The 12,702-nt window shown below is 49.3% G+C and overlaps 3 protein-coding genes across 3 annotated transcripts; 2 read left to right on the forward strand and 1 right to left on the reverse strand.

The window, feature by feature from the left end:
* Positions 1-3,323: 3,323 nt before the first annotated feature.
* Positions 3,324-6,319, forward strand: FOBCDRAFT_298072 (uncharacterized protein; the record flags this gene model as incomplete). The annotated part of the gene is made up of 2 exons (XM_031189629.3): positions 3,324-3,815; positions 3,865-6,319. 2 exons carry the CDS (start codon positions 3,324-3,326, stop codon positions 6,016-6,018), a joined length of 2,646 nt encoding a protein of 881 aa, XP_031033614.2. The 3' UTR covers positions 6,019-6,319.
* A 6-nt stretch (positions 6,320-6,325) lies between these two features.
* FOBCDRAFT_230891 (RlpA-like double-psi beta-barrel-protein domain-containing protein-containing protein) lies at positions 6,326-7,327 on the reverse strand. The gene is made up of 3 exons (XM_031189630.3): positions 6,701-7,327; positions 6,409-6,644; positions 6,326-6,352 (listed from the first exon to the last, which is right to left on the reverse strand). Exons 1-2 carry the CDS (start codon positions 6,934-6,936, stop codon positions 6,533-6,535), a joined length of 348 nt encoding a protein of 115 aa, XP_031033615.2. The 5' UTR covers positions 6,937-7,327; the 3' UTR covers positions 6,326-6,352; positions 6,409-6,532.
* A 1,918-nt stretch (positions 7,328-9,245) lies between these two features.
* FOBCDRAFT_144392 (uncharacterized protein) lies at positions 9,246-11,051 on the forward strand (the record flags this gene model as incomplete). The annotated part of the gene is made up of 3 exons (XM_054706806.2): positions 9,246-10,304; positions 10,355-10,811; positions 10,930-11,051. The coding sequence occupies 3 exons, from the start codon at positions 9,246-9,248 to the stop codon at positions 11,049-11,051; spliced, it is 1,638 nt and encodes a 545-aa protein (XP_054562781.2).
* Between the last annotated feature and the right edge of the window lie 1,651 nt (positions 11,052-12,702).

Here is a 12,702-nt window from a genome sequence, read left to right on the forward strand (position 1 = left end):
CGTATGCTACGCGAAAATAACCTCTTCTCTTCATGAAAAAAATACTTTGCTTTGGCATGCTCCTCAATTACAAATACTGCTTCAAGACGACTCTTGGAAGAGAGACTCTTAAATCTTGAAGGTCGCTATGCTCTCCTCGCTTGCATCCGTTGAGATACCCGGGAAAGCATACTTGGTAAGTGATGGTGTGCCAGGATGATCTGAGAGCTATATCTACATCGACGCATACTGTCATGAACTACGACCTTCGGCAAGCGCATTCGCGCCCATTGATTTTGAGTACCTGGACTGCTATGCTGTGATTGAGAATCTATCACATTCGATTGTCTTCACACCCTCAATTTCCTATGCGCCCTCTGTGGCAAAGTAAAGACCCAAATGTCTGCGTCAAGTCCTTTGAGTGAATGTGATAAGTGTGATGATCCCCCGCTCAGCCCCCAAGAGTGAACTACCGTGTTTGAGATAAACGAGAAGCGTGGGACAATGTCTCGGTAGTCCTAGACAAAGTAATCAGAGGCCTCTCTGTCCCCTCATTATTTATTGCGATGGAGGTTGGGTACGATACGATCACGTCCCAAGGTGAAAAGTACATGATCACTTGCAATTCGTTCTACCCACAAGACACGGCAAGTTGCCGAAGTCAAAAGAATTGTCATGGTGACGACGATGCTTGCGGCCGGGTATTTGCAGTAAGCTGGACACACAATTGCGTGGCAAGGGACGTGGAATGCCAAAGTAGTCATATAAGTCTGGCGCCATGCCGTTGAACAAAGAGCAGTGCGTAGATGGTCAGTTATTTAGTTCATGGCTGAACACCTTGGGCGTAGTTTGCGGTCTAGATCTGATGTAAGGTACAGGGCGAGACACGATCGGCCAGACCAGGAATATCTTAGCCGCGATTGACCGCTTGAAAATGTTTGCTCTTAATTGCACCACTCGTCGTTCAAGATTGTACGATTGAGTTGCGGCCAGCCAACAGGCGGTATGCAGACCTCAGCCGGTAAGCCAGGGTTCCACTTGGCGCAGATATAAACGAGAAGACACGGTGTAGAAGAACTCTCTTGAGATCCAAGAGTTTCCGTCTGTTGAATGCGGTTGATACTCTAAAGTCTGAGCGTCTTAAGTCTCACGTCAATGGACGGCAACAGCGGGAATGGCTTGAGTGAGACGGCCTGCGGCAATCGGAGCAAGAAAACTTGTCTAGATCCTGAACTAATTCCGTCCAAGGTTTAAATCCAGTCCACAACTTTGAGTTTGGAGGGGCTTGGGTCGCGACGGGACGGATTTTTTCCCTTTATAGCCTGAAGCTAGCAAACATTCTAAGCGGACCGATGCATACGGATCCAAGACGGCTTCAAGATGGCTTCAAGACGGCTTGTTTCATGGTGCAAGAGTCTCGCAAGAGTCAATACGAGATGGACCTTAACAATTGGGTGATATAGTTCTTGTGAGTGATAATCGATGCGGGTAAGACTAATAACCCTTGAGGGGGTTCAGTTGATGCTGGTTCAATGGCTGATGTCTAGGACAACTTGAAACAAACACATTGGAGGGATTATTGAGTGAACCGTTTGCTCCCTGCTGCATGTTTGTTCTCTCTTATCAAGCCACATCCGATAACCTTGATCATTTAAGGAAAAACGTCCTCCCACAAAAGCAAAGCAATTGGTCACATGAGTTTCTCAATCACAATCACAGTAGACGAAGGAAGCGCCTGAAGAGAAAAGAAGAAAAGTGACGACATGGGTGAGTTTCTCCCCTGCTCGGAGCACGGCCCGCCCGCCGGGACCCGGGGGTCCATGCTCCCCAGGCCGGTGGAACTGTTTATGATTGGTGACAGAGGAAGTGAGGGAGGTGACGGGCGGGGATGGAGAGGTTGTTAGTGGTGTGAGAGTCCTGAAGTGGTTGGTTCTGAATAAGATTGAGAGAGAATCTGACATTGAAGGTTAACAAAGACGATTGATTCAATGGCACGAGAGAGAGATGAAAGTCGAGATTAGATGACATGTTTGCTCTGGTAACCATCTTGTAAATAAACAGCACAGGCCAGAATCGGGCTTTAGATTGGTTCATGCTGTGAAGAATGCAATGTCGATTAAAAACAAGGCTCGTAAGCATTTCAGTCCCCCACTCTTCAGCCGGTAATACCGTAAACGACCCCTGACCATCGCGTTATGTCTCTTGCAACACACGTCGACACGTTAAAGACACGTCCAAGGATCTGTAATTAAGACGCGCCCTTTCACTGCCACTGTAACTCAACTCGGCAGAAGTGAATCTAGCGTTTTATGTCAAGGGCTAGCTCGCAATACCACCCAAGACTTCCCGGCACTAACACGCTAATTCTGGTGCCTGACTTTTTGCTATGGCGCTAATGCGGGGGGTACCCTTAGACCCAACTCTCTCAGCGGGTGGTGTCCACTGTGGCATTGCCTGGAATGAATGAATCGATTTGGCTGAGCAGAAGCAAAAAGTTGAGGGTGCCAAATAAGACCATTCTCAGACATACCCTTATACAAACCAATTTCTCTCCTGTTTGTTCCTCTTCGTGATCTTCACACATCCGCGTCTTGTCTTTTTTCGCCCTTGCTTGTAAACCTAGAAATCGCGAGATTGGATCGACATATACTCCGTGCGTTATCTTTGACCCTTACGCATTACGTACCCGACGTGCCTTTCTCCCTTGCATCGACAACCTCCTGTCCCTTACTCCCCACCAAGAGCACGGGAAATCCGAATCAACACGATCCCGACGATTGCCATTTTCCCCCTCTTTACATCTTTACTCTCTGATCATCGACCTTGAATCTGTTTGTCCAACATCACGTCACCTAAGACGCTCTCTATCGTCTTCGGTTGTCATACCTCCTAACGTAAACGAACCGATATTGTACATACTCCTTTGCGACAATTGTCTTTGTTGGAAAGGCATCGAAAGCAGAGCCTGAACGTACTCTATAGGTCATCTGCAACCGACCGACCACAAACTCGAGACAAACTACGCCAATCATCGTTAAACCAGCATCTTACGTATCTAATTCGCTTCCTGCGACAATACCCGAAAGCTGTTGGGCACAATCCGCGATGAAGTGAATTAAGCTTGCTCATCGTGATCTAAACCCAAGACACGCGATCAATTCGATATGCCATAGACGTCTCGAACTGTGTCCGATCACCCTTTGTATATCTAATATCTGTTTGCGAAACTGAGCTTGCCCTTTGAGGTTCGAGCTGGAGTGTTCCTCAGCGTTTGGCTACGCTCCCTACGACTTCGATACCCAATCCCTTCTGATTAGTACCTAATACCCTCACAACGTCCCGCGATGGAACGACCTCCTTCGCGGTCTTCTTATGGGAGAACCGCTTCTCGATCCTCAACAAGCACTACCAATACCAGAGCTACAATGCATACCGCCCATAGCGCTTTGTCTTCGTCTCAAGCTCCTGGGTCCCCCAATCTATCTCAATCACAACACTCACATCGACTGTACCATGCGACTTGTCAAAGACCAACCAGTACCATTCCCCGAACAACAACACGGACGCCGCGCTTGACTCGAGAAGCTAGCAGCGAGTCAACACGACAAACCGTCATATCATCATTCCTTCAAGAGAAGCTTCAGCAGTCGCGCATGGCCGAGAGCGACCGATCGACGACATGGTCGCGCAGCACTGATGTGAACTCTTCAGGCGAATTTAGTCGTAGTCTCGGCTCTCCCATTAAGAATTTGGAGGCTGATGGACATCGACCAAATTCTGCCGCTGGTAGTGAATCCAATAAAAAGAAGGGACTGGGGGTAAAGGATATGGAACAGGTAGGATAATCAATATGGTATACTGTTAGAGCTGGCTAACATGAAGCAGGTCATATCATCACTTCACAAGAAGAACTTTGACCTCAAACTAGAACTGTACCACCGCCGGGAACGACAGACGGCATTAGAAGACAAGGTCGAAGCCCTTGAAGTGGAGAAGTCACGAGCTGAAGAGATGAACGACCACCTTTCGCAAGAGTTAGAGAAGCGCGATAAGGCAATTGAGGAGGCAGTCGCTATGATTGTGACTCTTGAAGCCAGACTTGAGCAATACGCCAAAGAACGTTCCATCATCGAGCAGATCGAAGCCGAAGGCCAATACGCCGCACCCACTTTCGACCCATGCTACGAAGATCCCAGACCCGCTACTCAATCGCCGGATATGATGAAGCAAATGGGAAGTGGCAAGGCCATTAATCGCATGCCGAGTTTCCTCTCCGACCACAGTGAGACAACCGAGAACCTGCGAAATGTCTATCTTGGCACCAGGGGTAGTATTCTCAGTCTTGCGCAAGTCCCTGAAGGCTCCAATGAAGCTGATAACGGCCGGAACACAGCCCTGGGCAGTCCAAGCCTGAGCGTTTTGAGCGAGAGCTCTTTTGTCAGCGTGTATGGATCCAAAGAACACGATAGCAGCGGCATGCAAGATGTGGACGAGCCTCTTGCTCTTGATGGTGCTGATAGTCTTCCAGCTAAAGCTAGTACTATCAATAGGCCAAAGACGGCCTTTGTCAAGTCGCATGCCTCACCTAACAGATCAACTCGATCGAACTCTCTCTCGACTCGTCAAGCGCAGTTTGATTCGATCAATAACGTAATCGAGTACAACTCTCCTGCGCGAAAGAGTGACCGAAGCTACGCTTCGAAGAAGGTGGAAGAACGACCTCAAGGTCGGGATAAGGATGGAGCCGATGTGTTCACTGGCCGTTCTGCCATGCCTGTTAACCATCGACGCACGAAGGAGGAGAAGCGTGAATCGCTTCGAAGAGTCATCACGGATGCTCCTGGTGGTGTCAGGCTACATGATCAAAATCTGCCACCAACGCCAGACACCATTTCTACGTCTACCTTGCGACGGTTCCAGAATTCCAGCGACACATTGTCCAAGCATCCCACAATGCAACGGAGCCACGGTGCTCTTTCGGAGACATCTGAAAATGAAGGAAGTATGGGAATGCACTCGGGTGTTCAACTACAGGAACCCATGCGTGCAGTCAAGGCTTCGGCTCATATCATCGATCTGAACAACAGAGCTTACGCCGAGAACCGGGGAAGGTCTATCCAGCGTCCCCGGTCCGCTGACGAAACTACCATATCGAACCGACGAGGAAATGATTGGGATACCGACACCGACGATTCAGACGTGGATTCCCTAGATTCGAGCCTCGATATCTGGATGCGCGAAAGCGCCAAGCCTAACAAGAACGGTGGACGAACCTCGCCTGATCTGTTCAGCTTTCCTTCAAGCGCGACTAAGGGCGGCTGGTCGATGGAAGCCATGTACGGCGCTGGAGGTGTAAGCATAGGCACCGATTCTGAAATGATTAGAAATCTGTTCCCTGTCCAGCAGGAACTCTTCTCGGCCTCACTACCTCCACCACCTCCCAATAGGCGATCGAGTCTGAATGCTCAGACAGTAGCACAGCTTAAGATCTCGAACCCGAGTCGTCCACCTGCCAATCCGAAAGCCTCTAAATCAGGCCGTACGAAGGGACATCAGAGAAGGAACAGCGACGACATCCAGATGAGAGCAGAAATGCAGGCTCAAGCACCGCCTGCCGGGGAACAGAAAAAGAACCATTATCCACCCATTTCAGGCCAGCCAGCTCAGAACAAGTTCGCAAAGTTCTTCCGCCGATCGTCAACTACTGCCCCATCCCCCACTCCAACGTCGGAGACTGGACCTACTGAACCACCAAGCAATGGTCTCTCAAGCGTTAATGGCGCATCAGGACTTCCACCATGGATCAGCCGGACAGGCGTGGCAGACGAGGATCGCGACAGTGCGACACCACCACCAATCATGCGAAGCTCTCGCCATGGTCGACATGCATCGGTCGACGTGGGTGACGACTCGATCATGAGCCAGGAGCCAGGTACCCCAGGTACACCAAGGATGGACAGGGATACTTCAGAGCAAGTAGATAGCCCAAGAGCGGGAGGCAAGAGAAGGTGGTTCGGTCTTAAAAATAAACAAGGCTAGGAGATTTGGATTTATCATGGCATTCAATTTGCATACACTGGATTTCTTAGCGGGGCGTCAGAATGCTCACACGCACCACAGCCGAGTGTTGTTATGGAGTATCACAGGCACAACACAACCAGGCGTTGGATTTTCTTTCTCGTAACATGGGCACTGCGGTTTGTCTTCTTTGGCGGATGGATTGGGTGGCTCAGGCAATGGATAAGGGGCGTATCTCGGCATTAGCTAAATCATGATAGCTTGGGAGCATCAAAGCGAGTTTAGCATAGATTGACAGAATCAATTCACACATTCAATGAAGGCGGCGCATGTCGCATGTTATGAGGAGCAAAGAGTGAGTTAACCGAACAGTATTGAGTTCGTTCCGTTTCGCCTTGCTAATGCTAGCAGTTCATCATTCGTGTCTCCGTCAAAATGCCTCCCTTATGTTCGGCCGTGGTAAAACTTGTGTACGAGAAGAGAAAGTCGTTGAGTCGTCCCAAAAGTCGTGATCTCATGAAAAGAGTGTTGGTACTTAAGCGAAAACCCAAGTTCCCTTGCCGCGTCCAATGTCCTTGGGTCCGATAGCCTGCTCAAAGGCAGCAGGTGAGACGTCGAGGTCGGTGTCCTTGCAGGCCTCGCAGCGGCTGTACCACACATGTCAGTAGAGTTCTTGAAGAGGGAATTGGGGGGAGAAACTTACTCGACGACAGTGAGGGTCACGGTACCAGCATCGCCCTGGAGGGTGATGGTCTTGCCGCAGACATCCTGAGTGTCGTAGAGGTTGGCACCAACGGCAGCGACCATGTCGTCGACGCCGTGGGTTCCAGCGCAGGCGCCCTTGCCGGGGGTGTAGAAGGTGATGTCGCCCTCGGTGCGCTTGACAGCTGGAGCTGCGAAGACGAGGGGAAGAGCGAAGAGGAAGAGCTTGGAGAACATCTTGAAAAGAGTGTTGAGCTTGTGGTTTGTTGTAGTGTAGAGAGTGTGATGTGTGCTAAGGGAATGTAACGTGCTTGAAGGAGTGGAAGTTGTTGATGATGAGGGAGAAGGGAAAGTCAGCAGAGGAACGCGAGAGGTCTTATATAGTTGGAGATTTGGTGGAGAGACAGTGATTCACTGCCCTCCCCTGTCTATTATGTTGGTAGAGGAACAATAGCAATTTCTTCACATACCGCATCGCGCGGTGGTTCATTCGAACAACTGGCAGTGATTCACTGCAGCAGATTTAGTCTACGGAGGGAGTTATGCGTGCAATTGGATTGTGAGTTTCTGGGGAAGTGTTTCACATTGTGGTTGTGGGGATGCGTCAATGTGATGCTGTGTTACGGTGTTGACGTTGACGTGTGGGGAGGCTTGTGATGAAGAGGGGATGGAGAGGAAAGAAGATGATCGGGGTTTGGGATTTGTGAATGGGGATAAGAGTGCTGTAATGTGAGTTGGCTTTGGAGTGGCGATGTTGTGATGCTGATGTTTGTGAGAGTGATGCTACTCTAGCTGTGTTTCTCAGACTGGAGGCTGAACCACTTCGTATTATGGACGGAGAAATTGCAGTGCTACATTGAATAGAGCTTTGGATTCATGAAGTAGAGTACATACAAACTTCTCAATGCTCCAAAAGCTGTCTTTCGCCATCAGACGATTGGTCCAATCCCTCTTCTGCCACCAAGTCCCGATCCGAGTTCCTAACTACACTGCTATACATCAAAAGGCCACTTGGACGTAGTGGTGGTAGGTAAGACTCCCTTATTCAACTTCACCGTGAAGAATACGACACGATTGACGCGCGGACAGGTGACAGCAACACTCATCGACGAAGACATTATACGAAGCGAGCAGTAGCTCCAGGTGATGACCACAATGCCTCCGACTTCTGGGGCGACTTCCACAGCATATACTCTGCTAGAGACAGCAGAGCTTATTGTTGGTGATTGCAGTCGCGGTGCTGCGTTGAACAAAGGGACTTGGAAAGCTGTTCGAGTCTTATTTGCGGATTGAAATGTGGTGCGAGAAAGGACTTGATATTGTCTGACAGAGGGAGAAAAGGGTCACTCGAAAAGACCTGAGGGAACGTGGGAACGATCGAAGGCTTGTTCGGGATAGTGTGTGTGTTGAGATGTTCCAGATCCTTGTAAAAGCACACTCCTTGACTTCTCATTTTGAGATACTGGGGAAACTGATGTGACAATAGCTCATGGCTTGCCACGCTTTCTATTATTGCATTCACACATCTCGAAGAGCTTCCCCTTCGTGTTGGCTGGATACTCTAAATTGGGCCTCGGTCCCTGGCATTAGATCCTCGCACAAGAAAGCCGTGTAACACTACTGCTTGCTCGCTCAGCTAATCAGATCAGAGAAACAAGGAAGTTATTTTAACCACGAAAAGGGGATGCAGATGGACTCGAGCTGAGTATACATGCGTGAAACGAGAATAGACAACCCAGTGACACAACTGTGAATGCTTGGAAGTGCCAGAAGGCTCTAAATCTCTACGTTGAGGGTGAGAATGCACTCATAAACGAGCCTGCAATGTTCAAACAAATATTCCTTCTAATGAGTCCTGGAATTTTGAGTTGTCTATTGTCTTCTAAATGCCATAAAGTGAGAAGTAGGGAGAGAACGTGGTCTGAGTTGTCTCAGGAGAGAAGACGGGAAGTGTTGGTGGTACAATTGCTGACACGCGTGGTTGTGCTACACGAAACTGGGGTTGGTGTCGCTGTATTGGAGGGCCTCAGGGGGCAATCGGTTCATCGCGATACGCGTTGTTTGTTTCTTTTTACGGAAACAGAGAGCTCGAGATATGCTATCACAGTGTGATTCACGCAATTTAAGTCTAGAGTTGACAGAGTATGTTGTCGACGGTGAGGTTTGTTTGTATGCTTTTGAGGGGTGATTGCCATCTATGTCAATGGCGATATTGGATCCCAATCTGAATACTGCAGTGGTGAGGTCCTGAAGACCCTTTCGAGCCGTTGGGGAAAACCGTGTACTTGAAACATACTTAACCCCGGCGCAGAGCTGAGTTCAGCTCTTGAACTCCTTGCAATCGCATCCCGTTATGCATGGATCATTTCCGTTTCCACCTCGTAAAGAAGCAGCCTCAACATGCTCAGACCATGCGAAACGGCCGAGAATGAGACATCTCGGGTTCTCAACAACGGTCAACAGCTAAACCTCCGAGCTTATAAGGCCCTCGACCTCCCTATGGAAGATGTCTCAATGGCAGAGCTCATCAGCTTCATCTTCTCGCCATGATGGTGTCCTTCCTCCTCATCTGCCTCCAGGCAGCTCTTGCTCTTGCAGCCTCCACTTCACCGGCCAACACATCAACTGCTCTGAGCAACTGTCTCGCCTCCAAGAAAGTTCCTTACATCCGCCCTAACTCACCCCAATGGACCCAAGAAGTTAGACCTTACAACCTTCGTCTGGCCTACACTCCTGCTGCAATTGCCCTCCCTACTACTGTTGATCATGTCCAAGATGCCGTCAAGTGCGGTAATCAGTACCAGGTGCGAGTCAGCGCCAAGAGTGGCGGCCATAGCTATGGCTCTTTCGGCTACGGAGGCGAGAATGGCCACCTAGTTATCGTGCTGGATTCTATGGACCAGGTTACGTTGAACAAGTACATGAGTTGTAACATCCAGGCTGGTGCTCGGCTTGGACATGTTGCTTCGGAGTTGTATAAGCTTGGTCAGAGAGCTATACCCCATGGAAGCTGCCCAGGGTACGAAACGCACCTTCATCAAGCACGTCCACAGACTAACAGAGATAGTGTTGGTATTGCAGGTCATGCCCTTCACGGAGGCTATGGATTCGCCTCACGAACCTACGGTCTCACACTCGACACTTTTATCGGCGCAACCGTGATTCTTGCCAACGGAACACGAACATACGCTGCAGATGGTGAAGGGGGAGATAACCAACTCATGTGGGCTCTTCGCGGCGCGGGATCTTCTTACGGGATCGTGGTTGAACTCGATTTCCAAACGATCAAAGCACCTGACACAGTCACGCCGTTCAGCATCGAACTGGACTGGAATGAGAATCAAGCTGTCGAGGGACTGATTGCGTTCCAGAAGTTTGCTGTGACCGCACCAAAGCAGCTGAATATGCAGATCTACATTGGACCATCAGGGCAGACTATTCAGGGTGTTTACTATGGAACTAGGGTGGCTTTGAATACTGCGCTTAAGCCTTTTCTTGGAGATATAAAAGCACAGATTTCTGCCTCGAGCACTGGGGGCTGGATTGAGGGATTGAAGGCCTATGCTAACGGCCAGAACCTCGATCAGAGACGTCCATACAACCAGGTCAGTATTTGCACTTATACTCACCAGGTTCAGCACTAACAGTCTCATAGCACAGTACATTCTACAGCACAAGTCTCATGACTAAAGCCATCACCCGATCTCAAGTCAAGTCCTTCGTCAGAACGCTCTTCGACAACATCAAGGACTCCGACGCCCGGCACTCATGGTACATCCTCATCGATCTCTTCGGCGGTCCCAAATCCGCCATAACAACAGCCGGCTCCACCAACAGCGCATTCCCCCATCGCGACAAACTTCTCCTCTTCCAGTTCTCCGACCACGGAAACTACGCTTCTCATGCAAACAACGGCTTCACGTTGCTGAAGAGATTCAGAGAGAGTATCACCAAGACCATGGATGATTCGGATTGGGGCATGTATGCGAATTACTTGGATACTCAGTTGGAGAATCGGGAGGCGGTTGAACAGTACTATGAGTTGAGCTTGGGAAGATTGAGGGAGCTTAAGAGAGCGTATGACCGGAATGATATGTTCTGGAACCCGCAGGGTATTCGACCTGCAACGAGAGGCTGAGAAGATCACGGGTGTAGTGTAGTGTAGTGTCGTGGAGGAGACCGGCATTACCATTCTTTTGTATATAGCTTCATCTCTACTTAGTCAAATAGCCAGAAAAGTACCGCATTGGACCCAGTATCAGATGTGGATGGATGTTCTTGCTGCTGCAGTACTTCTTGAGATGAGCATCGCATTGGCGATTGGTGGCACTGAATTCGATGCAGTAAGGTAGACGCTCTTCTAGACGAATGTCGCTCGTAACTGAGCTTCGGCCCTGATACAGACTTTCAGGGGTAGTTTAGGGGAAGTTTGCATGGTCTCTCACCAATGCCTTCTCATTCGAGGCACTCGAGACAACTTCCCCCACATCCATGGTCTAACGAGAATTAGGAGTCCAATCCTAGGTATCTCAGTCAAGACCTCAAGGCCTATTTGATTGAGAAGATACTCCAAAGTCAGAACTGCCGCCAACGTTCTGCGACCTTTGAAGCGCATCATGAATCTTCTTCAACGTTTGCCACATGGCGGCCCTACCCCTTCCGAAAAAGGTTCACAGGATATCTGCTTTTCTTATAGAACTTGAAAAGAGCCATATTGTTCACTAGAGTTAAATTTTAGGTCCATTGTGTTGTAATCGACTGAGATGGAACTGCTTACAGGGAGTGAGACGAACTCCATGGCTTTCGCCTGGCGAATTCCCATTTTTGTCATGTGAGATCTCCAAGATCAACCCACAGGGACTCTGCCTTGATGTCTTATATGTTGGTGTTGTTGCACCTGAAGCAACAGAAGCAACAGAAGCTTTTGGCATGGCAGTAGTGTTGGTGCAGCAGCAGCAGTTATTGCTGTTGTTGCTTCTGCTGGTGTTGGTGTTGTTGTTGCTGCTTCCTTAGAGGCTATAGACACAGTTGCCGTAGGGTGCAAGAAGATCGCCAGAAAGGGCATCGGGAGGAACAACAAATTTAGCAAACGGGCTCTTGTCCGCCTTGCTTTTCTCATAGGCCATGTCTTCAGCGCCTCGAATGATCGGGAGTCGACTGTCAACTTGCACGACATGCAACATGTTGGGTTGAGCATGCGAGGCATCTTTTTGGCTAGGACAGCGAGACCAAGCCCACGACGAAGAGACCGTGAAAGGCCAGAGGTTTACCTGTAGTTGCCCGACGGATAAATAATGGTTGAGCTGTCCAGGCTGATGAACCAAAGGAAGATGACCCAGGCAGTGTCCCTTCCTCACGTTGTCAACAAAACACAAAGCACCACAACAACACAATATCGTGAAAACACCAAACAAGGGCACAGAGGATCCCAGCGTAGAACGTATACAAAAGGGCAGAGTGGTTGCGTAATCAGGCACAAGGGATCTCTACTCAGCTACTCAATCACTTGTTTACAGACTGCGGAGCTATCACAAATTGATGTAACGCCGTCTCAAGAATCTTCTCTGGCTATTAGACCACGCCAAAGCTCATGAAACCTCTTCCGCAAGGTATCTCGCAGTATATGATTGTCTAAACGCCTGTCTGGCCTAGGTTACGCTCCTTGCAGAACGGCGAAGTAAAGGTTGGAGCGCTTTCAATGAACAAATTCACCACCGACCTGTTACACTGGTTGATCTACAAAGGGCATCTGCTGTGTTATTACTCACGTCTACCACCATCGGGTATGAGTGTGCGACCTTGTATACAACAAGGCTTGGAGTCATTTAGTGAACTGACTATTGCTCAGGCGCTCGTTCAATCGAGTTCTGGGGGGGTTGGTACTTTGCGCTTATGCTGGGCAGTTCTGAGTTGACAGCGACGTTGCAAGACCTAAGCAGAATGACAGAATGCCTCTGGTGACCAGTCTGCTCACCACTGCATTTCAACGTATTTGCATTCGTA

The sequence above is a fragment of the Fusarium oxysporum genome, chromosome IX (assembly GCF_013085055.1).
Source record: "Fusarium oxysporum Fo47 chromosome IX, complete sequence".
Taxonomy (NCBI): domain Eukaryota; kingdom Fungi; phylum Ascomycota; class Sordariomycetes; order Hypocreales; family Nectriaceae; genus Fusarium; species Fusarium oxysporum.